Here is a 27,485-nt window from a genome sequence, read left to right as displayed (position 1 = left end):
TATAACTTCTCTTCAAGCTGCATGTCCTGAAAAAAGTAACTCTATAATGTATAACTGACATCCTAGTTGGATACTGTAATAACCCTTTCCCCCTAAAAAAAATACCCGTGTTTGATACATTGAAAAACTCGTATGTCTGATGCAATGAAAATGTTTGAGTTCAAATCACTCCATATGTAATTCTGCATACAAGAGAATCTTCTTATAGTGAACCCTATCTGCTTTAAGAAAGGGTGCTAGCTTCTCATTCCACTTAATCATAAACAGGTCTATCTTGGATATGCTCCGCTCAAGGAAAATCCTGTTTAGTACATCCTGATCCAAGACCGCTCATGGGACTCCAAAATCCGACTGACTGCCAGAATGTTTTCTTTTCCTGCCGGGCACATGGCTCTTAGAGGTGAGAGTTTACCCAGTTCCACACCCTGACAAATGTCCCAACACTGGAGGAATGAATCCGCTCCTCCTTGTTTGTTCATTTTGAATTAGGCCAATTTTGTTGGCCACCAGATCTATGAGAGACTTTAGTGTGCGCATTATAGCCCATAACATAATTCCAGGGCCTTGGATGTGAAGCCCATGCATGTGAGCTCTCTAGCTCAGGTTGGATGTATCTGTTGTCTGAACAATTTGATAAAATGGTATTTGGGATATATTTAAATAGGAGAGCCACCACAACAGGAAGTCTCTGAGCTGTCCTGGTATATGCATGCACAGAGTGGCTTGGTTCCACTGCAATTTTAAGACCCATTGGGCTGTCATGGGAAATCATGCTATGGGAGTAACAGCTTCAACATATTCCATTCAGTTGTATACGCCTTCCACCATGGACAGAAATTAAATTAGCCTCTTGGTGGGAAGACAGACTCTTACCTGATTTGTGTTTAACAGAGCCCCTATGAATTCTAATTAAAGTGATGGACAACTTAGATTTTGGATAACTTATGATTTACCTTGGCATCTTCAGAATGTAGATGGTGGTGCACCTGGATTTGTTTACCCCTTATTGAGATGTACTCTTGAATGACCAGTCAAATGCTGTGACTATTGCTAGACACTTGGTGAAGATTTATGGTACTTACTGATAGACTGAAGGGTTGGATAGTACTGAATGTGATTTTGCTCTAGAGTGATTCTAAGGTACTTCCTATGGCTGGAGTGTCTCTCTATGTGGGTAGAGGAATCCTTGAGATCCAGACAGCATAGTCAGTCTCCTCTTTTTTTTTTTTTTACAAGGGGGATTAATGTGCACAGGGAAATCATTTTGAACTTTTCTTTCACAAGAAATCTGTTCAAGTGGTTAGGTCTAGGATAGGACAGTATTCTCCATTTCTTTTTTTTTTTTTTGGGGGGGGGGAGGGGCAGGGAGAGGGGGCCTCAAATTCTTGGCATAAAATTCTCCCCCTCCCCCTATGAAGGTACAGTTCCATTTCTAGAAGTTTCCATTGTGGAAGGGAAAAAAATAATCCCTTTAGAGGACAATTTAGAAGGATTTTCAACAGTCTATCTTTAGCCTTCTTTTATAATCTGGAGAACTCAATTGTCTGAGGATTCTCACAGTGAATGGTTTGTATAATACCTCAGCCTTCCCCTGACAAGTAGATTGTCTGGAATGCTGACTAGGATACTGGCTATGTATTCTGGATTAAGTCAAAAACTCATTCCTAGTTTAGAGTGTGGGGCTTTGAACTTCTGTAGTTTTCAATTCTGTTACTGACAGAGGGTGAATGGATCGAGGAAACCATCTTCTCTGAGGAAAAAACTCCGTTTTTTGCTGTTCATTCTGGTACCTTCTCATAATGGAGCACAGAACAGAGGTGGCAGTGGAGACAATATGGACTAGTGGCCCTTTATGAAATTCACCACTTCTTTGCCTATCTCTGAAAATATTCTTTTCCTTGCATGGCGTGTCAGCAAGCCTATCCTGCACATCTTCCCTGTATCCACAACTACGAGGACTGCAGGTGCCAATGGCCATGGAAAAGGCTCTTGATACTATATCAAAAGTATCATAGGTTGAAAAGACCAAATGATTCCTATACTCCTCACTGGTGTTCAGTAGGTGAAGGATATCTTCCGGTTTCTCTGGAGGGAGAAACTGGATATTACTGTCAATTTTTCCAGGATGGAACGCAAGTACTCGATCACAAATATCTGGCAGGATTGTATGCGGGAATGAAGAATAGCATTCTGATAAAACGTCTTCTCATAAAGGTCTAAGGTACGTGAATCACATGCTGAGGCTACCCAAGGTGTGAGTCTTAGACCTTTAGGCTGTTTTAAGGATGGACTCACCTACCACTGAAACTTGTTGAATTCTGGAGCCACCTAAACATGTATTTGGTGTCTGTCTTCTTTCTAAGAGAATGTATTAAATTGGGGTTTTCCACAGTCTCTTTTGTACATCCTGTATAAGCTGGTGAATTGTCACTGCCACTGACTCCTTGGGATATCGAGGCATTTGAAGACACCTAATAATGGGGCCCAGGGCTCATCCTCTACCTCTAAAGGAAAGGAAATGGCCTTGGCAATTCTTGGCACAAAAGTGAAAAAGGAACGTCCTCTGATGGAGATCACTCCTAGCCTGAGGAGGGGTGAGATTGAAGGGAAAGTCTTGCTTGGAACCAGATTTTTCAGACAGAGCTGTAGTCTGAGAAGACACAGATCCTAAAGCCATAACCATCAATGGGCTTCTAGATACTCTTTTGGTATACAATTTGACTGAGGAAGGATAGGAGGAGTCACAACCCCAGCCAGGGTAGAATAGAGCGAGTCCAACTCATTGCACATCAATGACACTTAATAGCCAGATCAAAGGTTCTAGTGTACCAGACTCCAGAGGGAGCCAGGTCTGCTGAATACTGATGTTGGAATGGCTGGGCTAGATTCAAAGGGTGGAAGTAAACGTCTAGGTAGATGCGAATGAAGGATCTTGGTAACATAATCCCAGTACAAATCAGTTCCAGTTAAGCTCCATAAGAGGAGGAGGAAATTGCCAGACCAAAAACAAAACAGTGGAAGAAAATGGACATCATGGAAGGTTCAATATATAAGAGAAAGATCATTAGAAAAGAACTCAGTATAACTTCACTGTATTCGCAATTAATAAATTTGCTCCAGGAAAATCATATTTTACAGTTCACTTGCTACTAAATAACAAAGAAAAAAAACAAAACACAGACAGCTTATACAATTCACTTTACATTTCACATGTGTAGTTTCATTTTAAAATTATTCTTCTAAAACTGGTAGCATCCCTTTGCAAAGCAAAGCAATCATTAATCAACATAATATTCATAGGTTACATCCAGTTAACTTTTATAGGGCAAAACGTGGGATTTAAAAAATGTCCCCCTATTCACTGGCTAAATTTTGGCTGGATAAGTTATTACCGAACTCAAATTTAGCTGGATAAAAGAGGCAGTGGGGGAGGGGGACAATCTTAGACTTGGCTAAAATGTAACCAGCCAGCTTTGCCATTCAGCACTAGCCAAACAGTTATTCATCTAACTTGGGTTGGAAAAACAGCTATCCTAAAATAAACCAAATAACTAAAATAAAAAAAAATTAGCAGAGCTGCTGTGGCTGATTCCCCCCTCCCCCCCCCCCCCCCCTGGCAGGAGAGAGAGCATTCCCCGTTCAGCACTTTACTGACAGAGAAGGAGCAAATCTCTGATCATTACCCAGTTCTGAATGGGGGATGGGTCTTTACATCCTACAGTGAAGTGAATACATTAAAACTAAGCACCGGCTATGGCACTTAGTTTTCAGCAGAGCAGGAGGCAGCAAGAATCTCTCTTCTTCTTGCTCTGTTTTGGGAACACTTGGGAGTTTAGAGGTGGGGGTGTGGGGATTTGCATCCACACTTTTTTTTTTTTTTTTTTTTAAGTGAGATGGAGATCAGTGGTGCTCAGCCTGCACTACATTGTTTGAAGATATTGGGGGGCAGAGAGGTGGGTGGGCGGGATCTGTCGCTACTTGCCCAATACTTTTATTTATTTTTCCTATATTTAGTAAGCCGATGAGAATTTAAGGGGAACACTTATCTGGATCAGTTCTGCTACATATTTGGCTAAAAATCTGCTTCACACTGGCTTACTGAATATTGGCCTTCAAGTATACTTCCCCATGGACAAAGGAAAAAATCCTTTTAATTATTGAATACATTTCAAAGTAAACAAAATTAACTGTAATAATACTGTTTATACGCAAGAACATGTCTCCAAGTTTTGATTACTTCTTGGAAAATGCACATTTTTTCCTACTCATATTATGTTGCAACTTACCATGCAAAGGCTGTAAAGCATTGTTGCATGAATAAATGCACATACTCCAAAAAGGTGAAACACAGCTGAAGTGAACTGTTTAGAAACCAAGTTTGCCATTTTATAGAGGATTATTTTATGAGCCCACATAGCAGTAAAGTCTGCGTATACATTATACACACAGACTTTACTGACTATTTTCCATGCATGTTAAGTTTGCTCTGAAAATCCTTGGTAAATTAGCCCAGTAAGCACACAAATTACCTCACACAAAACTACACCTGCTCTTTGCATTGCATAACTTGTGCAGGATATGGTACAGACATATTTTTTAAAATCAAGTATGCATGTAAAGTCTAAACCTCATGCCCCCCTCCCCCCCCACTCGAAATGCCTCTTCCCGGTGCGCAAAAAAATACATGCAAAACTGGGTTACGCACATCCGTTTATGTATACAGAGTTCAGAACAATTTTCAAACAGCCTTTCATGAGCATAATATTGGATTTTATGCACAGAAATGGCTTTGAAAATGACCATCTCGATGTGGCTTCTGTGAGAATATATATCACACTCAGTGACATCAGAAGAAACATGCATTTGAATGCATTCTTAATGGCTGGTGTTCAACTACAGGCTCAGTCCTGACACCAGCAGTACATCAGGGTACTACACTCAACTTGAAAACTGTTCTGTTTCAACATTATAACATTCCATCTGTACTTTAAAATATCCTTTGAAGTCCTAACAGTCCTGAAATTAAATAACAGACATGTTACAACAGATGGCATAGGATGTCTCAAAGGTTTATTACTTAGTGAATAATAATGTACCGAAATAGACTCTCTAGGGCTTGTTTGCACATAGATATTTGAGGATTATGGTTTTATAATTTAAAAAATAATTACAGCTCTTCAAAAGAGAAGATACATTTTTATAGTTAGCAAAGGCTCAAGGAGCACATTTTTTACATTCATTGCAAGACTGTTTCTTCTTCTTATGCAGCTTCAATTGATGCATCATCTGCTTGTCGACCTTGAGGCTGTAAGGAAACAACACACAGGAGTTAGTAGTAGTTTTTTTTTTCTTTTATCATTTCACAAGGTGTACTCTTCCCTTAGAAAAGATTTTGCAAATTCTGAAAGATATCTACAAATGCAGGAAACGCTTGAGTAATTTCAGCAGTAAGGAAACTATTAAAGCAAATATTTATGTTAGCCTCCGGCTGAAGATAGCAGTTAGTTATTGGTTACACTGGTAAACAAAGTTTTTGTTTCCTTCAGGCTTTTTGGTGTTCCAAATAGATTTTTTGATGCTGATCACAGATATTACTTCGAAATTTGTACATCATGTAAAGTTTTTGAGAAACGGCCTATTTTGTGTTACAATAATTGTGAAATTTTAAAACAATCTCACGTACATATATTTTCTTGCTGGACAGTAGTTTTTATGATTTTTAAAATTCATGTCGTATTTTTGATGGCCATAAGCAACGTAACATGTACCAGAGACTTTTTAAAAAATACACCAAGAAACTCTGCCTGATCATGCCAGAACTTGCTCAGGGCAAGCCCCAGCTCGGCTGAAAGATTCCAACTTGTTTCCATGATGACGCAGCCTTATATAAGCAGCAGCAATGAGTAGCCTCCTATACAGCGTCTGTGTGAATGAGCTAATTGTATTGCTAAAACTGTTGAGTTTAAAGCTTGTGGATTTAATTTCATATACTTTATGAAATGTCACGCCAATGTCGTAATAGCTGTGACACGTTTTGTTACATCTATGCTGAGTTTATTTTCAACATACAGAAAAGGAGTACTCATTAAGAAGGCATACGAGTTATACTTTGGGTGCAAAATTGGTGACTAGGCAGAGCATGGGCTCCTCATATATGTTGCACATCTTGCGCCAGTAGTCTGCGAGCTTGGCTGAAAGGTGTGCGACCATCCATGCCATTTGCCATCCCAATGATATGGAGGGAACAGAAAGATCACTTCTGCATGATGAATGTGTAGGATACTCAAAGAACAGGAAGTTTATTGCGTACCCTAACCTTGCATCGGCAAGGAGACCAGTGGCGCATGATGACAGTCTTCCTGTTCCAAAACCACCAGAGGTGTGGACACTTGATGACAATGAGGAGGTAGGCGATGATGGAGAGCCGTCGCAGATGGAAGCTGCGGCTGATCCTGACTTTGTGCCATCAACACCCATCGATCCTCATTTAATCTCTCAGTCAGAGCTGAACGATTTGGTCAGAGATTTGGCTTTATCGAAGAGTCAGGCGGAGCTGCTTGGGTCAAGGCTGCAAGGATGGAATCTTTTGTCATCTGATACAAAAATTTCAGTATTTCACAGCCGTCATGAAGATTTGACAAAATATTTCAACCAAGTAGACAGTCTGACTTTTTGCTGTGACATCAATGAACTGTTTTGTGCTCTCAAATGTGATCACGACCCAACAGAATGGCGACTGTTTATTGATTCATCAATCTTAAGTTTGAAGGCTGGTTTTGCTGCACAAAGGCAATATCTACCCATCAATACCTGTCGGACATGCCATTCATATGAAAGAAACGTATGAGAACATGCAGCTACTGCTGAACCACTTTGAGTACTCGAGGTACAACTGGAATTTGTGTGGTGATCTCAAGGTAGTTTCAATTCTACTGGGTCTGCAGCTTGGTTACACCAAGTATTGTTGCTTCCTTTGTGAGTGGGACAGTTGAGCAAGAGATTCGCATTACGTCAGAAAAGTCTGGCCTCTCCGCAAGAAGTTGGTTCCAGAGCAGAAGAATGTTGCGCACGACCCATTGGTGGATCCAAGTAAGATATTTCTTCCACCTTTGCACATCAAACTTGGGCTGATGAAAAACTTCATTAAGGCAATGAACAAGTAAACCCTTTGATTATTTGCAGCAAATGTTTCCACGCATAAGTGACGCCAAGATAAAAGAAGGTGTTTTCGTTGGCCCACAAATCTGAGCTGTGATGAAGGATTTTGATGGTCTTCTGCAAGGTACAGAATGTGTTGCATGGACAGCCTTCAAGAATGTCATTTGTAACTTTCTAGGCAACTATAAGGCAACAGACTATGACAAACAGGTTGAAAATCTGCTTCAGGCATACAAATTGATGAAGTGCACGTGTCATTGAAGATACATTTTCTTCATTCCCACTTGGACTTCTTCCCAGACAACCTTGGCGCTATGAGTGATGAACATGGTGAAAGGTTTCATCAAAACATTGTCAAAATGGAGAAATGGTATCAAGGCAAGTGGAACCCCTCCATGCTGGGTGACTATTGGCCTCTCATCCGTGAAGCATCTGACAGTGATTACAAACGAAAATCTGCGGCAAAACCTTTTTAGTTTTGTTTTCTGGTGCCAACATTGCCATTATAGCTTATGCTGCTACAAACACGTAACAATGCTTAATGTTTAATGCACTTTTCTGGCAAACGGTACATGATACAGACATAATAAATGCATATTTATGTTCAGCTTGTTAAAATCTACTTGTTTCAATGAAGGTTGTGGAGGAAATAAAATGTTCCCAGAAATTTGTTTACCAGTTTTATCTAGCAGAGTAAATGATGGCAGATAAAGTCCAATTGGCTCATCCATGTTGCCTAGTTGTCTTCCTTTCTGGTTCTCAACCATTTTGGATAAATGAGTATATAAATTCCCATACTTAGGGTGAGAAGCCAAGATGGCCGCATGCAGCAGCAGATGAAATTTAATGTGGACAAGTGCAAGGTGTTACATATAGGGAAAAATAACCCTTGCTGTAGTTACATGATGTTAGGTTCCATATTAGGAGCTATCACCCAGGAAAAAGATCTAAGTATCATAGTGGATAATACTTTGAAATCATCAGCTCAGTGTGCTGCAGCAGTCAAAAAAGAAAACAATGGTTAGAATTATTAGGAAGGGAATGGTTAATGAAACAGAAAATATCATAATGCTTCTGTATCGCTCCATGGTGAGACTACACCTTGAATACTGTGTACAATTCTGGTCGCCGCATCTAAAAAAAGATATAGTTGTGATGGAGAAGGTACATAGAAGGGCAACCAAAATGATAAAGGGGATGGAACAACTCCCCTATGAGGAAAGGCTGAAGAGGTTAAGGCTGTTCAGCTTGGAGAAGAGACAGCTGAGGGGGGATATGATAGAGGTCTTTAAAATCATAAGGGGTCTTGAACGAGTAGATGTGAATAGGTTATTTACACTTTCAGATAATAGAAGGACTAGGGGGCATTCCATGAAGTTAGTAATTAGCACATTTACAACTAATTGGAGAAAATTCTTTTTCACTCAATGCACAATTAAGCTCTGGAATCTGTTGCCAGAGGATGTGGTTAGTGCAGTTAGTGTAGCTGGGTTCAGTGTATGGAATATATGAAGTGAATTTCCACCGAGTTGGGCAGAAGATTCCTTTCATTATTTGGGAATAATCCTGCCTTCTGACTTGAATAGGTTATATAAGATGAATATTTACTCTTTGATAATATAAACAAACATCAACTTACAACAGTGGCATCTGATGCCATTGTTTCTGGTAAGCCTGGGGAGTTTGTGCAAAATAATGTTATTCCCTAAGTGGTCCTATGTATTGCAGACTTACTTTATTTATTTATTTATTATTTTTATTATACCGAGTTTCATGATATGAATCACATCAACCCGGTTTACAATTAACAATGTGAATAACTGCAGAGAGTAACATGGTAGAAACATTTCCCAATTCGACATCAAATATAATAAGAAACTTAACAAATAAAAACATTATAACAATATTTAGGATGTGAGAAAGTTACAAAAAACAAGGAAAAATAACTAGGAACTGAAAGGGGAGGAAATTAAAGAAAGAATATTAACATTTTAGCCAACTGTATCAATTAATAAATATGTATAAAATTATAAAATATAGATGGGTAGGAAAGATTGACCAAATATGAATTGTTGTGAAGTATAATAATATGTTGTTGTCACTGCGGGTGAAGTTAGTGGGTTTTTGTTACAGTTCTTTGCCCTTAGAAATACTTAAAAAGGACTTGTGAATGTGAACAGACTGATTTGTAAATTTCTTTGGAGATGATTTAACCCAAGAATACCCTTTCATTGTTTAGTGGGCAGGTGGAGGGAAGGAGGACTAGGAATATTGGATATAGGGGTGTACAATGTAGTGTGCCTTTTGCAACATCTAAGAGATTGGCTATATGATTCAGGAATTTACAGCATTCATTTTTGAGGCACGATTGATAGGCACTATTATGCATGCCAGCAGTGATTTTACCTCCTCAGATAAAAACAAGTGCAATATTTGCCCCCTTAAGATATGTCAAAATACTTATGTAAAAAGGTGCATCATAACCTTGACCTTTTGCCATTTTTGCCTATACAAAGCAGCTTAGATTTTATGCCAGGCACCCATTCAAAGGAATTCTCTGTATAGTCTACTAAGAGTTTGGAAGGGAACACAAGTAGTTAACAATGTGTGATCTTTCCCATACAGAGTTCTTTGCTTATCTACAAATTAGTCATGATGTAAACACTTTGGGGAAAATAATCTTAACTCAGGCTTAGGAGGAATATTAGAAAGGTTTTTTTTTAAAATTTGTAAGAATTGGAAAGGGTTTTAATAGCCATTTTAGACACATCTGTTGGGAGAACTGGAATCCAGAAATTTCACTGAAGACCTTTCAGATAAATGGTGTAGTAAATGAGCTACAGTTAACAGAGACAATTGAAGGGTAAACTTTATAAAAATACCAGAATTGGTTCGGAATATGTCCATGAGGGAAACATTTTTTTTAAGTAGAGCTTTATATCTCAATCCCAGGCATTTAAAGCAAAAATTGCCCAAACTGATACATGCTTGAAATGTGAGAGGATAGAGGAATGCAGTCTCAATTGTTTTGGTCTTGTCCAAAGGTATATTGTTTTTGGGAACAAACTAAAATGTTTTGGAGTAAGTGACTGGGCAAACAATATCTTTTCGAATAGAAGGTTTCCTTGCTGCCTTAAAGGTGAAAGGGGCGCATACTAGGTAGGAAGACAAGCTTGGCAAAAAAAGAAGGAATTTTGCTTGTTTGGAGGGAAAATAATTAAGTTTTTTTAAACTGGCAATGGGGAAATGCATTACACAATTTAACGCAGATGGAAAAGCTGGCATCGAAAGACTGGCGCATAAACAAATTTCTTGTAATTTGAGAAGATTATATCCAGATACTTTCTCACAAGGCTAAAGTGAGATTCTTAACTACTTGTGATGTTTGCAACTGTTATAATAGGAAGAGAGAATATTAGTATGCTAAAACACTTTTTATTGATTGTAATATGATATGGGCTCTCCAATTATGGAATTTTCTTTTTATTTCAAGCCAATGCTGGGAGGCTTTGGAAGTAAGGCTGTGGTTCTGAGGGGGAAGAGAAGTATAGTTTTATGTCCTTGAGGATGGATTAGATACTGTATATACTGTATGTAATTACTTATCTTAACCTCTTGTAGCTAGGGAAGGGAGGGGATTATGCAAACATTTAAAATTAAGAAGGTATTTTGCACATTTCTCTGTGTACATAAGGAGCAAGTGAACACTGGGAACATTATCCTTACCTCCTCTTTTGCATATATTCTCCCCCCTTTCCCTCTCCCCTCACCTCTCCCCCCAACTTTGTAAATAAGTTCACATATGTAATTTTAAATCCATATCTTTCCAATTTAAGTTATCCATGCTTGCTTTCTCTTTCTCTCGTACTTCGCTATTTACCTTGTTCTTTTTATCCAATTATTATCCAATATCTCCCAGTTAAACCCCCCTGTTCAATGTAATTTCCTTTCTCAGTTAATTGTGAACCGACATGATGTGTCCTACGAATGCCGGTATATAAAAAATGTTAAATAAAATAATAAATAAATTTTTGTAATTTGTTGATTTAATAAAAAGTCCAAAAAAGAAATAAGATTTGGATAAGTTCATGGAGGAAAAAGTCCATAAAACATTATCAGCCAGACAGACTGGAGAAAGCTATTGCTACCCCTGGGAGTGCATAACAAGAAGACAGGATGTGGGCTTGATGGACCTTGGGTCTTACCCACCATAGTATTTCTTATGTTCCTATCAAATATGAAAAATCACTGACATTTGGTTACATCCATGTTGCAGCAGCAAAAATCTAAAAACTGAGGCAACCAACTTAGTTCATCTTGCTGTGTCAGTTTCTGTAGAGCTGCTCTTTCAAATTACAAATCTTTGCTCATGACAATATATTTCCACTTGCATCACAACTGCCTGTTTTCCTATACTAAAACATTGTATAAGTGTGACCATATTTGTACTCCTGAAACACTAAATGAAGTAATGTATAATTAAAAAAAACAAAAAACCTAGAAGTATAGGGCTATTTCAAAACTAGGATGTACGTTTTCAGACTGTTATTTAACCGGCAGTAATATTTTCCCTGCAAAATATCATCCTAGACCTAGTGGGTTGCAGTGGATCAGTGTAAGAGGTACCCAAGGTCTGGGAAAATGAGTTTTCTTATTAGCAGAATGTAATCTAAGAGAACCTTGGAAAGACCTCACTCATGGATCCCCAGTCTTTCTGCAACTGACAGCTTTGTGGTTTTGCATTTTGCTAAATAATCTGACCAATGTACTTCCAAAAGCAAGTAATTAAAAGTTGTATTCACTGTGCAATTCAGTTTAACTACTTTTGTAAAATCTCAATGAAAAAGGTAAAGTAAAATGACTTTTTTTTTTTATCATACAGGGACAGAAAAATTTAATGAGAATCTTACCTTTACAAAAATATGAGTAGGGATAAACCGTCTAAGTAGCTGATTGGTAAAACTGGGGAAGCGCAGCAGATTGATATTGAGGGATGGTAGCTGCTGATATCCAGCCATGAGAGGGTAGAAATTATACAACATCTCTTGCTCTGTACCAGGTAGGATCCGCAAGCGCATCTAGTCAAAAGCAATTAATTTCCAGGTATAAGTCTATACAAAATTATGAATCAGAAGCTGACAAGTAAGTTATACCAAAACAAGTGGCCTTAATTCAGTATCAGCTTTACCAGGGATAGACCAAAAAAACCCAATAAACTTCAGATGGATTTATAAGGAACAAAAAATTATACTAAAAGAATGAGAATAAAAGTCCATTTTACAGATAAATTTACTACAAGTCATAATGCTACAAGTCTACATTCCAGTAACAGTGCGGTAAAGGTTGTAAGTTCATATTTATTTATGCAGAAATAGAATCTTTTACCTGCTTAAGACCCGAAAACATGAAGGCATCACTAGGCTCCACAGCAATTTCTATATCTTGGACTAAACCGGTCTTGTTCAGTAGGTGGTATTTGACAGGTAAAGACTCTCTAACTCGTCCAAACGAGGGCAGATCTTTGGGAGAGTATTACACAAAAACAGTTATGTGAAAAGCGTTGTGAAGGGAATCACTGAATATTTTAAATCCAAACACAAAGTCTCTTGTAAGTGATATAAACCAGGAACTAAGATTAAATGTAACATTCTTTTTGTTTAAGAACTTGGTGGCTTAAGAAGCTCTACTATGTTATAAAGCATTCACAAGGATCATCAGTTTCAAATAGAAAGAAAAATATGCTACTTTTCACAGATTAAATGAAGTAAATCTAATGGCATAAACTTAAGATCATGGCTGTTTACCTTTTGATTAGTCTGGCTGAGTGACCACAATACTGCTCATATTATGACTGCCCAAGGGGACACATTTTGTTGCAATGCTGCATTTTATGACCTCTTGTAAGTTTTCTAAGGCCTATCAGACCTAAAATTTGGCAACAATAGATTGGTGTACCATGTGTAGGAGGAGGGCAGGTCTAGTGATTAGGTCCTGGACCATTAGTCATAATTCCAGGTACACAAGTTTAAGGCTTTCCCCTGCAGCTGTCTCTGTATCATGGGCAAGTTGTTTTCTCTCGCTCTGCATCTGGGCCTCAAATGAAAATAAGACATTTGCCTTAACTTGGCTTTTCCGGTCAAGAACTGTTTCTAAATCACTCAAACATTTCTTTACAGATAACCTTTGTGTCTCTTGAGTTGGCCAACAAAACTTGGGTTGAAATATGCCCCGCAAACCCTAAACAGGCCTACTGTGGGCATTACCCATACTGCATTGTGAACCCTAGCTGGCACCAGAAGCTGGTAATGAATTGAGATAATGCAGCAACACTGACAAACTTTGGGGCATAAGGAAAAGATTCAAAAGATTTTAAATACCTATACAGAAAAAGAGAAACTCTTGTAAACTGCATGCTGAGCTACATTCAAAAATGCAGAAAAATAGAAAGTACACATTACAACTACTCCTATAACCTGATTACCTACATAAAAAATTAATCTAGCATTGGAAAATATAGCCACATTATGAGCAACTGGCTATTTTAACAACCTGAAAGGAGTTATTTGTTCATGTCCATTAGGCTGAAAAACAAGGCTTAAGGGGCAGAGGCTCAGGAAAATCACTAAATCAGGGAAGGGAGAATTCCAGTCCTCAAATGCCACAAACAGGTCTGGTTTTCAGGATTTCCACAATGAATATTCATGAGATATCTGACTGCATTTTATCCAAGAACCAGGTTTATTTTCATGTATTAGCTATGCTGAAAAGAAGACCTGTTTGTGGCACTCAAAGACTGGAGTTTATCTTCAAGGCACTGGAATGTGGATTCAATACATGAGTACGCAACTCTGGCCCTATTCACAGTTCATGCCACAATAACCTAACGGCTGGATTATTGCAATGCATCATACAAGGGTCTAAAAGATAAGGCCCTCACAAACTCCAGATAATAACATTCTGCTATACAACGGAGAGGATGCAAAAAGCATGACCACAACACACCCGTCTTAAACAAACTACTCTGATTACCAATCCCATAAAGAATGAAATTCAAAACTTTGAGACTGATGTTCAAGTCTCTAAGAGGAGATGGACTTGTCTACCTGAGCAAAAGGATCACGCCCTCCAGACCACTAAGATCCTCGCTTGGATCCTCAATATCAAATCCATTGTCAAAGGACACCCCCAGAAGATCATTCAAAGAAACAGAGCCTGCCCTCTGAACTCCCTCCCAGAAGAGCTCCTACCGATACATGACTACTGCTATTTCAGGAAGCAAATACAAAGCCTGGCTCTTCCTTGAGGTCTTTAATGTTAAATTTGGAGCTCAAAGCTGCTAAATTGACTAAGGGACACTGCCAGCATCACCTCAAATGCCTTAACCATGCTGCTATAAACAAGTCACGATGAAAGTATACATAATGAAATAAATTCCAACTTTAATGCATTCTGATTTGTATTTTTATACAGCGGAATATGAAAACTGTACAAGGGTGAGAAGACATTTACAAGGCACTCCTGAAGGAGTACTAAGAGCCGAAGCCGCCTCTGCTGGTGAGTGAAAAGGATCAGTGAATATTGCTTTACTGGGAAATTTGTGTGACAAAGCTTGTGAGAGAAGATAGAACCAATTTACCCCACAATCTTGTGTGTGACTGCCTTTTAAGTTATTCATTTATTTAGCCATTTTATATACAGTCGTTCCAAATGAAGATCACAACGGTTTACAACATAACATACATATTATAGGTAGACGTACATTGACAATGTAATCTGGGAGAGTGAGCCTTTAAAAGTTAAAAACTACAAGGCCAATATTCAGCAATGGAGTATCTAGCTAATTTTGCTTGGATATTTAGCAGTGCAGCTATGCCACTGAATATACCTGCTAAGTCAAAGTCAGCTGGAGAGAGAGTAGCTTTCAATTAGATCAGATATAGGCCTTTTCAAATTCAAAGTTTTATTGTCTCATCATTTCTTATTCCACCCTTTTCCCCTTACCTTTTTCCCAATGTTCTGACCACAGGTTGGCTGGTGGTTTTGCAAACCGGAACACATTTGGGTGATAAAATAAGAGCTGCATAAAAGTGCATCTTTCTACAGACTCCAAGAATCACTAGAAAGGATAAGTAGGTCTCCATTTCAGAAGCACTATATGGGGACAGACTGGAGTAGAGGAACAGAGGAGTAGTCTAGTGGTTAGAGGGGAGGAGTAGCTTAGTAGTTAGAGCAGTGGGCTATGAACTAGAAACCAGGGTTCAAATCCCACTGACGCTCCTTATGACCTTGGGCAAGTCATTTTACTCTCCGTTGTCTCAGGTACAAACTTAGATGGTAACTTTTAAATAGTCGTGTGGGCGCACGTGTGCACATTCATTGACCCGCGTCCAGAGATGCATCCATTTTATAACATACACGTATATATGCACATGTTATAAAATACGCTGGACGCGCTTACGTGTGCGCGCAATTTTAAATGGATGCGCACATATGCGTGCAAATGCCGCTTCTACCGCATAAGAGGGGGAAGTTTACAAGGGACGCATGCTCATTCGCCATTTTCCCAGGTCATTCCCAGTTCGCCCAGTTTAGGGATAGGACTTGCAAACCCCGCTAATTAATAGACACCCTTCCCCCTGTTAGCCCTGACTCAAACCTGGCTGCCATGCCTATATTTTTTCATTTTACTACTTACACGCCATCCATAGCAGAAGTAAATTTATGGAGTAGGGGACCCCAGTGCACACAAGGATACGCAAGTATTTATGCATAAATCTCTTGGCATGAAATATCAGGTTTTATTTTTTTAAATATATTTAGTTTTATTGGTGGTTATTTAAGATTTTTAGTCCAAATATTTTCACTTTTATTAAATGTTTGACTTGAACACAAACACAGATTGCTTTATTTACTGATATATTATTTATTATCTATTTATTCATTTGCCATCTGTTGTGTTTGTTTTAACCCTCACTCTTTCATGTTTTTTGATCTTATCAAAGACCATACTGGCATGAAATGCTGGAGCCTTTCCCTGCTTAGTAAAAGTAAATTATCTTCATTCTCAAATTCAATCAATTAGCAGGGTTTCTAAACTTTTGCAAATCGTTTCGCATTAAAAATTGTAAAAAAATGTTTACGCCATTTAGAAGTTTTGTTAGCTTTTGTTCACTTAGATCAGAGCTTTCCAAAGTGTGTGTCGCGACACTTTACTGTGTCGCCTGAGGTGTGCCGGTGTGTCGCGCAAGCCCGGTGCACATGACACACCGGCAAGTGCAGGGACCGGGAACCCATGGCTCCGAGCCAGATATGCTGCATCTGGCTCGCAGACAAGTATCGCCACACTTTCCCGCTGACCCAGCTGCTCCCCGGTCCTCCTCCGCCCGGGCGGAACGCGGCAGGACAGCTGGAGTCAGCGGCACCGGCGTGCTCTCTTCTTCCCGCCCCCCCCCCCCCCGGAAGAGGAAGTGGAGAGTATCGGGTGAGTGCGCGGCAAGAAGAGGCCACTCTAGTGCGCTCGGCATCGGCCCGAAGAAAAGAAGACTGCAGCGCGGCTCGGAGGAAAATGTTCAACCGCGGCCGATGGGACTCCGCCTCCGCGAGGGCTGAAAATGAAGAGGTTAGCGTTGGGAGGAGGCTGCTGCTGCGAGTTCCCGGGGTGGGGGAGAGAGAGAGAGAGTGAATGAGCTCATCACTCTCTCTCTCCCCCACCCCGGGAACTCGCGGCGGTGGCAGCCTCCTCCCAACGCTAACCTCTTCATTTTCAGCCCTCGCGGAGGCGGAGTCCCATCGGCCGCGGTTGAACATTTTCCTCCGAGCCGCGCTGCAGTCTTCTTTTCGTCGGGCCGATGCCGAGCGCACTAGCGTGGCCTCTTCTTGCCGCGCACTCACCCGATACTCTCCACTTCCTCTTCCGGGCCGCGGGGCCCTGTGTGTGTGTATGAGAGAGTGAGAGATTGCATGTATGTGAATGATTGAGAGCCTGTACATGTGAAAGAGAGTATGTCTGTGATTGAGAGCCTGCCTGTGAGAGAGAGAGCATGAATGTAAGTTTACCATTGGGAACCTGTATGTGTAAGTTTGTGATTGAAAACCTGTTTGTGTGAAAGAGTATGTGTGTATGATTGAGATCCTTTGTGTGTGAGAGAAATCATGTGTATGTATGATTAAGAGCCTGTGTGTATAAGTAAGAGAGAGATCATGTGTGTCTGTGTGTGATTGAGAGCTGGTTTAGGTGATGGAGCATGTGAGTATGTGATTGAGAGCCTGTGTTTAAATGAGAGAGAGAGACCATGTGTGTCTGTGTGTGATTGAGAGCTGATTTAGGTGAGGGAGCATGTGAGTATGTGATTGAGAGCCTGTGTGTAAATGAGAGAAAGAGAGGACATGTTTGTAAGCATGTGAATGAGAGTCTGTGTGTGAGAGAAAAAGACAGCATGTATGTGTGTGATTGAAAGCCTGTGTGTCTGTAAGCGTGAAAAGATAGACAGCATGTGTGTAAATGTGTAATTAAGAGCCTATATAAGTGAGAGAGAAAAAACATGTGTATATGTGAGTACCGAGAGCATGTGTGTATAGGTGTGTCATTGAGAGCCAGTGTGAGAGAGAGCGCTGGTATGTGACTGAGAGAGGAGAAAGTTCCAAGCAAACCACCCCTCCTCCTGCTAATTCAGAACAATCTCAGGACACCTGGATATCAAACGTTCCCAGGTATGCAGAGCAAAAAAATGTTTGTATCCTTATTATTTTTCATTACTGGGTCTTTGTGTCTGCTATTTTGAAATATTTTGTTGGTATCTGGAAATGTTTTATATGAGTTTTTAATTATTGGATATTCCACTCATCAGCTGTTTCGAAATATGTTCTTTTTGTTAGTACAGTTTTACTGCTGATGATTTTATATTTCTTGATTTGTTTTATAAGGATGGGTGATGTTTCTTTTTTCCTTTGTTACACTGCATACAACCTCTGGTTTGCTAGTAGACTGAATTACTGTGTCCCGAAATTATGTTTGTCTAAAAAGTGTGTCACCAACATGAAAAGTTTGGAAAGCTCTGACTTAGATATTCAGGAAAACATTGACCAGAGGTACCTGACCTTTTGCACACAACTATAGGTACAGAAAAACATAAGGAGGTGAGAGAACAATTAATATATGGCAAAGAAAAGAGCTTAGCGACTAATTTAAAGACAACAGCTCTACTTTGGTAAGAGACAGCACAAATTAACTTAGTCCAATTTCACATTTATGTAAAATGAATCATTCCTGAAATACTTGTATCCTTTCTGCCCTCTCACTTACTCTGATCTTTCTAACTGGTCAAGGCATCCCTTGCAATAAGTCTTCACTCATCCAATCTATCCTATCAAAACAAGCTCAATAAATCAATAATTTAAGAGAAGTGTTATATAAGCATATGCTGACCTGCACGGACATGGAGTGGAATGCTTTCTACTATCACGTGTGGCAGAATGATCACTGTACTGATGATAGGAACACTTTCCTGAGTGGAGCTCCTGCCAAAAACAAGAACACATGCATACAAACTAAATATATATGTTTGACCCCCAAAGGCCCTCAATAATCAGCATATATACATAAACACATTTGTAAAAATAAACTGACTTCAAGTTTAAAGCAATAAATAATGTGACAATAAAAGTATAGGGAATATCATTACACTAGAAGTTACTGTTGCTTAGAATTAGAAATCATTTGCAAACATAAGGATGCAGCTATTGTGCAATATATATTAGAATATACAAATTGAAAACCTTTACCTACAATTGTATAACTTGACCAGTCAAAGGTGTAGATAATGTAATGTTAAGAGGATATTAAACCAAGTTTTAGGGATTGATGGAATTTTCATCTGTGATAATACTGTATAGATTTTATTATAATTAGTTTTAGTCTCTTAACTTCAACTAAGTTTTCAAACTAGGTGCAGTAATTACCTATGTACAGTATTTTGTAAAAGTCTTCACACCCTTGTACATTTTTCACATTCTGCAGTCTAAAAAATACAAATCTAAATGCTTTAACGTAGAACTTTATTTCACTGATCTACACAACTTACTGTACACCGGAGGTAGGCAACACTGGTCCTTGAATGACACAAGCTGGTTGTGTTTTCAAGATATCCACACTGAATATTCATGAGATGCATATTCTTTGTCTCATGCATAGTCAAAGGTCAAAGCTGCTGCAAGAACTCCTGGATAACATTTATTCAAAGGTACAGACTGGGGGAAGGATATAAGAAAATTTCACTACGTTTGGGGTACTGTCAGATCCAACACTAAAAACAGAAAGAGTTTGGCACCACCAAGAAACCGCCACGATCAGGCAATTCCTCCCAAGTCAGTAGCTGTGGGTTAAAGAAATTGCTGCAAAAGGTCTTGTGAGGCCTAAAATGATTTAAAAACAAAACAAAACCTAGAGGTCCCTGGCTGAGACTGGGGAAAATGTTGACCGTTCAACGATTTCAAGATTACTCCACAAACATGGCCTATATGGGAGGGTGGCATGAAAAAAGACACAGCTGGAGAAAAGCCATACAATTTTCTGCACAGTGCTTGCAAAAGAACACAAAGAAAATTTTGTGGTCAGATGAGACCAGAGTAAAACTTTTTGAATTCAATGCTAAGTAATATATGTGGTGTAAAGCAAAAAAACACAGCAGATTACTCTAACACCATACTTACAGTAAAGCATGATGGTGGCATTATGTTGTGGGAAGGCTTTGAAGCAGCAGGGACAAGGTGGCTTGAGAAGATCAAGGGAAAGATGGATGGTACAAAGTACAGGCAAATCATGAAGGAAAGCCTGCTCCAGTCTGGGAGAAGATTCACCATTCAGCAAGACAATGATCCTAAGCACAAAGGTGGTTTATAAACCACTTTGATTTATCTTAAACTTCAAAGAACTAAAGTTAAGTAACACCAAACTTTTAGCAGAGTTAGAAAATCTAGACATAACTTATAACACTCACCAAATAGTACTTATTATGATATAATGTTACAGTATTTTTGATGGCACCTGTGTAAGAGTTAGAATTCCAGACACTTTATGCAACATAGTTTTTGTGCCTTATTGTGAACCGTTGTGATGGCTCCCGCTTAACGACGGTATAGAAAAGATTTTAAATAAATTTAAATAAATAAATTTTGGGAAATGCGGTATATTAAGATAAATAAACTAAAAGCAAAAGCAACAATGGAGGGGCTCAGCAAGAAGAAAGTGAGAATGGCCTCAAGTGGCCAGACTTGAATCCAATAGAAAATCTATGGCAAGACTTGAAGTCTGCAGTCCACAGACAATTCCTAGCCAACTTGCAATAGCTTGAGCTCTTCTGCCCAGCAGATTGCAGTGGGATGGTTCAGTTTTTCTCCAAAAGTTGGTAGGTACTTACCCTAAATGACTCGTGCCGGTTATTGCTGCAAAAGGGTCATTCTCCAAGTATTGAGTGAAGGGGTGTGAAGACTTACCCAATCAAGACTTTTTAGGTTTTTATTCTTAATTACTTTTGGAATATTTCGGTAATCGTTCCTTCACGATGAACATGTATAGCAAACTCCTTCAATACATTTTGATTTGTAATTTTTAGACAGCAGAATGTGAAAAATGTGCAAGGGTGTTAAGACTTACAAGACACTTTAGTTACATACACATTTTTCATCTACAAATCTGCACAAGGCAAACTTGTTTACCTATAATGGGTTTTCTTGTCGGTTCTAGTTACTAAAATGATGAGATGCAGAACATACCACAAAAATGAACCCAGGAGTGAAATAAGATGTGCACCCAAGAAGGATAAGAATTTCACTCTAGTATCACCTAAGGAACAATTGAGGAATTATTTTCTGGAGGTGTTGTCTTTATCTCCAGAGAATCTTCCCTCAATTATAAGTGCTTATTTTATCAGTTGGAAAAATGAAGGAATGTCTAATCAGGTTGTTGTTGAAACTTTATTAAATGTAACAGAGATTTTAGAGACATCCCTTAGTTCCCAGATTGAAAAAACAGGAACTCTTTTGGTCAAGTTTAAACTTTCTTCTGAAAGGGATAAAATTTTGTAACTTTTTTTGGTGAATAGAACCTCTTTATATCTGGGACCAAAGGTATGGATCTACCCAGACTTAGCTAAGGAAACTCAATCAAAAAGAAAAAAATTCTTAACTTTAGCAAATCAAGCAAGAACTTTTGGAATACAAATAGCAGTGAGATTTCCTTGAAAATGTATAATGTGCACAGAAGGGATAAGATATATATATTTCGAACCGGAACATCTAGAGAGATTCTTGGAAACCCGTCATATCCAACAGGAGGAGGCTGAGATTCAAATCCAGTAAATAGTTGGAATAGAAATAAATATTTTGCTATACCTTCATTGAATGGTAAATTTTGTTTATTATAGTTATTGCTCATGTACTGGACCTCCCTCTCATGGTTTTGTAATAAGGAATTAATATGTCATGGAAAGTATTTATTTGGTTGAAGTATAAATGAACCCTATTTCCTGATTTATGTTCAATGTCATGTTGAATATGTAATATTGAAATTTGAAAATAAAAAATTAAAAAAAAAAAAAAGAATTTCACTCTAAATGCTATAAATATTTTCAAGACAAAAAAAATGTGTTAAACAAAACACTTCAGGCTTTGTTTTGAATGACCATCATAATTGCACAAAGGACTGCATCAATTAACTTTCATGACTAATATCTTAACTGACGTAAGCATTTTAATCATCAGTCATTCAGTTGTGTAGATGGCCCATATTCATGTAACTTTTTTTGATATTTTTTGAAATTTATTTATTTATTTAAAGCTTTTCTATGCCGTCGTTTAGTAGTGCACCATCACAACGGTTTACAGTTAGGCACAAATATGTGGTTTCTAAATTATCCATAGGGTGCCATTATTATACGGTTACATAGTTCAATAATATACTCTAAATGGGGAATGGTTGTGGTTACCATTTACGATTAACTGTCTCTCATTTAATACTTAATTGTGAGAAGATAATAAAAAATAAGCAGTTCTGCTTTTTCTTGGTGACTTCCTGCTTTGTGTATGTGTTAGAGAGAGGGCGTGTGTGAGGGAATGAAATGTGTAAATAAAATAGTATCAATTTTACTTATCTGAAAAGGCAGCTAGAGTCATTTGATGATTAATACCATGGATGTCCTTTAGGTTGTAGGGAGAAATCGTAAAACTTCAACGCAAAAAGATTGCTAGATGTTGGATAATGTTTGTTCAGTGAAAAAGCTTGCTAGTTGTTGGTAATTCAACACAAAGCCTGAAGTGTTTTTTTGGTTTTTTTTTTAAACACGTTTTCGTGCAGAATATGGCAACATTACCATGTCCCTACAAGAAGAGGGAGGGAAGGAAGGAGGCTTGTATGCAGGCTTGATGCAACCGGGTGTGCATACCGTATAATTGCCTGGAGTGGCACACCCGGGAGGTGGCGGGCCGGTGGCAGCAGGAGAGGCCATGGGCTGCTGGTGGAGCCTAACTAGCTGGCAGCTGAAGAAGGAGAGCGCTGGCGATGGAAGGAGAGGCCCGACTTCTGGGAATATGCATGCATGTGCCACTTCCGCACACAGCTTCCCCTCCCTCCTCCCCCCAAGCAGGAAGTTTGGTGGACAGTATGGCCCAAAGGCAGCAGAAGACCGGCGGCGCCGTGGTGGAGCTCATCCGCCACGTCCCAATGATAACTGGAGACCGTGTGTGTGTTTGTGAGCTTGCATGTATGTGTGAATGAGTGAGAGCCTGTGTGTGTGTGCATGTGAGTGCGTCTGTCCTTGTGAGAGCTTGTGTGTGCCTGTAAATGTGTCTGTGTGAGAGCTTGTGTGTTTGTGTATGTTTTGTGCCTCGGAGGGCCTGTGTGTCACATAAAGGCTCTCAAATGAACGCATACACACACACACACACACAAATACATAATGTATCTGAGGGTGAGGGAGAGGCAGCCTGTGTATGTTAGAGAGAGGGCGTGTGTGAGGGAATGAATGGTTTATTGTGCATGCTTGTGAGAGAAGGCAATTTGCATGGCCCTACCTCCCCCAATCCACGACAATCTTAGGGTGATGGGAAATCAGATCCCAGGTATGGAGAGCAGATTTTTAAATCCTTATTAGTTTTAATTATTGGGTGTAATTTAATGATGATGCTCTATTAAAATTTTTTTTTTTGGGGGGGAGGAATAGAACATTTTTTAATTTGATTTTTTATTCATCAGATTTTTTAAATATTCTATTTATGATTATTTTATTTATTTATTTGTAGCTTTTATATACCGCCATTCGTTTAGTAACATCACATCAGCTTACAATTAACGTAACATCTAGCAATGGTGCTTTACACTTGAACTGGTTATAAATAATAACAATACTAGTTACATCTAAGGCACCGTTGAAGAAGATAAAGAAGTACAAACTAGATAAATCAGCGATTAAGACGTTAAAAATCAATGACATTACTATTATGATTAATGTTTTACATTTCTTGATTTTATTTAATGTTTTATGAAGAATGGTAATGTTTCTATTTTTCTATTGTTCCTCTGCATATAGAGGCTGGCTTGTTGTGGGTTCCAGTTCAGTTCTTCTCAGCATGTTTCTGTTGATACTTTCTGATCTGAATTTGGTCAGGGTCTCTCCGTTATCTGCATATGTGACCAAGGTGAGGTATTTTGTTAGCATGCAATTTCTCTGTAGGGATCTACAGCAGCCTGGTTTCCTAATAAGAGCTATTATTATTGTTCTAAGGCCTGGTGTAATATGTACAGTGTTGCCTTTTCATAGATGAGGTTGTTAGGGTTGTTTTGGTATGGGTGGGTTACTATATCTTAATGGTAATTCTGTTTGTTCCTGGCTTTCTGAGGGCCAAGCTCACAGCCAATATACATTACAAAAAGTCTAATTTCATAGGAGCTCCAAGTGTCTTTTTTTGCAGAGATTGGCACCACAGGAGTGCATGTAAATATAATATGCATGTTGTAAGTGATATTTTTGCCCAGAAGACTATACTCTTGAATGTTCTTTTTCATGTACAATTTGTTATAAATGCATAATTTGTGTGTATCTCTAAAGAGTGTGGGAGAGTGTGTGTGCGCAAGGCTGCAAGGTTTGCCTAGAGTACCTAATACACTTCCTTACCTATGGGTTCTGGGCAGGGCGGCTTGTCAGTTTTGATAGGCCCAGGACAGGCACTGAATGAATTGGGGGGGGAGGGGCAGCACAGTAATTTTTCACACAGGGCAGCAAAAAAAACTACCACCTGCCCCTGCTTGTATGACTGGTAAATTGATCTTCAGAGTACACCTGTTATCATTCAACAACTTTGTTTTCTTTCAAGTCAGCGCAAGTAGTATCACAACAATACTAAGAAGGAAGAACCATAGAGGACAGTATTTTTTAAATATTTCTCCTGAGCCCTTGACTCGCAGATTTACTTAACACCACCTCCAGGGCTGGAGTTAGTTTTGCTGCATTAAAATGTGGGCGTTGGGCACCCAGTGATTTTCTGCATCGGTGGGTAATAGCTAATAGCCTCATCTACATGGAATTTACATGTGATGAGTGCAATCGGCTCTGCGTTTTGGACGCGCTAATCTCCTTTTTGCATCAGATGTTAGCCTAGCGAGTCCAAAATGTGCATCCAAACACACAAACCATTGCACTAGGCTGGGTGCACTTTATTGCATTGGCCCCAGAACAAGGTAACTGTATTAGATGGAGTCATGTAGATTAATGCCATTTGCACTTCCATGTTGGGTAAGAGAGAGAGTAGCTGCTTGTGGTAAATAAGGCGATTTTATTTTTTTGATTGATGGTGGGATTTATATTGAGATTGCTATTAAGTTTAACATATTTCTTTGTAGGATATTATGAAATGAATCTCCTAACACAGGCATATTATATGCCGAAATGCTGCAGCATTGGGTATAATTCTCTGCACTTGCAAACTGTAGCTATGGAGTGACATCGGAACTCTGAAATTGTTTAATCCCGAGGGTATATTTCTCTGTGGTGGTAACTGACAATTATGAAGCGATATTTGAATGAAATTTGAAGTCACTTCGAAACATTTTTCCAGATATTTGTATAGTGCTTAAGTTGTTTTGAAGGGCTGTGATTTCAACGACTACAATATTTGTTTAATGAGTTGACATTCACATTTGTTTTTCACATTGGAATACCTCACAAAGGACAACAGTTTTTTTTTGTTTTGTTTTTTAATAGCGATATTGTCTTGCAGGACTGCGATTTGAAAAATTATAACATCTTTTTAGCAAGCCGATGTTCACATTTGATCTTTCACATTGGAATACCATATGAAGAGCATTGACATTTTTTGAACAGTATATAAAGAGCTGAGTGCCATATTGGGACTTGATCATAGTTTCATTATGGGTCATTGTGCTTTTGACATAGTACGAGTGTGTATTGAGATGGAAGTTTGTATGAGTGTTTTTTACTAAGGTTTTATATGTATGTGGTGGCGAGATATGTTTCAGATATTCTTTAAGGATACATTTAGAATTAAAAGAGTATAAACTTTTTTTTTTTTTTTTTTGCAGATTTGTGAATAAATTTGAAATACTATATTGTTCTTTCACTGGTTTGTATGATAGGGATGTAAAATTCTAAACAGTTGTGTGAGATACATGTATGCGCAAATGGATGCAGCCATTTTATAACATATGCATGTACATATGATATAAAACCCGCTGTACGCGTGTACATGTGCACACAATTTTATATGGATGTGCACTTGTGCGTGCAAATGCCGACTCTACTGCATAAGTGGGGGGATTTTATTAGATACGTGCACCAACAAAATACCAGTTTCCCCATTCCTTTCCCAGTTCGCCCACGTAAAGGCTCCCGACTTCCTACCCCCCCCCTAATAACCTTCCTCCCTTTTTCCTTATTAGTCTCAACCCTTCAAACCCCGCTGACTAGCCCTGATTTTACAAGTCATCCATAGTAGAAGTAAAGTTACACAGTAGGGGACCCTGGGACGTGCTTGTGCACATAAATACGTAAAGCTTTTTGATTTGTGCACGTACTGGGAAATACGCACATACTCAGATGCTTCTTAAAATCCGCGAGGTGCATGCCGGCCCAAGACATACGTATCTCCCGACTTTGGCGCACATAAGGCTTTCACAATTTTAGTCAAGTAAGAACAGGGCAGTAGTTTGTGTGTCTGGTTTGCAAAAAAAGTTTCCATTAACAGTAAAGTATGGAGAACTGTTTCATCCTTATTGGCATGTGGTCTAGGAATGAATGTTGATAAGTTGATAGATTAAGGTGAAGTTGGGCACTCTTATGCAGGAACTTGTGTTGCATGCAAAATAACATTCTATTATAATGAAAACTAGTATAAGGTGCAAAAGTCACTTCAGCATGGAGCTCAACCTTCCAGGTCTGATAATTTTGCTCACAAGAGTTCAGAGGCTCAAAGGAGGCTTTCATCTGATGGTTCAGAACCAAACTGATGTCTTGCAATACAAAGGAAGGCTTGATGGACAGCTTCAGCTGAAGCAAGCCTCACATGAAGTTGAAAACTAAAGACTATACAGAAGATGAAATTACTTCTTACCTGATATTTTCCTTTCCTCAAAGTAAGGTAAGCCAGTCCACACCAATGGATTGTGCACTCCAACCAGCAGGTGGAGACGGAGAACAAAGACTCACTGACATCACCCTCATATAGCTCTGCTCAAGCACCAGCCTGCTAGTATTTCTCCAAAAGGAAACTGCAGACACTAATTTAATGTGGATAAGTGCAAGGTGATGCATATAAGGGAAAAATAACCCATTTTAGTTACACAATGTTAAGTTCCATATTAGGTGCTACCACCCAAGAAAGAGATCTAGGCGTCATAGAAAAAATTCGTAAATAACACCACCAAAAAATGCTTTTTCAAATTGCAGGTACTAAGAAAACTAAAACCACTCCTACACCTCCGAGACTTCCGCTTGGTACTACAATCTATCATCCTATCTAAAGTGGATTACTGCACCTCCTTCCTTCAAGGTCTACCCGCCAACACAATTAAACCACTACAGATGGTCCAGAATGCTACGGCCAGGATTCTCACAAACGCCAACAAAAGGGAACATATCACCCCCATCCTTCAGAACCTTCACTGGTTACCAATCAAATTCAGGATTCTCTTTAAAGCCCTCATGATGATCCACAAGGCCTTGCATAATATCTCCCCCCTCAATCTAACCTTCCAACTACGGCTGCACATCCCAAACAGACCCATCAGAAGAGCATACAAGGATACACTGTATACCCCACCT

At 39.0% G+C, this 27,485-nt stretch overlaps 1 protein-coding gene across 10 annotated transcripts in view; it reads right to left on the bottom strand.

Moving 5' to 3' along the window:
• Window positions 1-1,192: 1,192 nt before the first annotated feature.
• TRAPPC11 (trafficking protein particle complex 11) overlaps window positions 1,193-27,485 on the bottom strand; it is a 203,426-nt gene continuing 177,133 nt past the window's right edge. For all 10 annotated transcript variants that reach the window (XM_029583298.1, XM_029582652.1, XM_029582739.1 and 7 more), the window contains 4 exons: window positions 18,584-18,675; window positions 12,544-12,677; window positions 12,069-12,236; window positions 1,193-5,305 (listed from right to left, as the gene is read on the bottom strand). In XM_029583298.1, the coding sequence (XP_029439158.1) occupies window positions 5,261-5,305; window positions 12,069-12,236; window positions 12,544-12,677; window positions 18,584-18,675 (439 nt within the window). In that variant the 3' untranslated portion in view covers window positions 1,193-5,260. The remainder of the gene's footprint in view (window positions 5,306-12,068; window positions 12,237-12,543; window positions 12,678-18,583; window positions 18,676-27,485) is intronic.

Source organism: Rhinatrema bivittatum, chromosome 1 (assembly GCF_901001135.1).
Source record: "Rhinatrema bivittatum chromosome 1, aRhiBiv1.1, whole genome shotgun sequence".
Lineage (NCBI taxonomy): Eukaryota > Metazoa > Chordata > Amphibia > Gymnophiona > Rhinatrematidae > Rhinatrema > Rhinatrema bivittatum.
The sequence above is the reverse complement of the archived record's forward strand: the minus strand, read 5'-3'. Positions and strand labels throughout refer to the sequence as shown.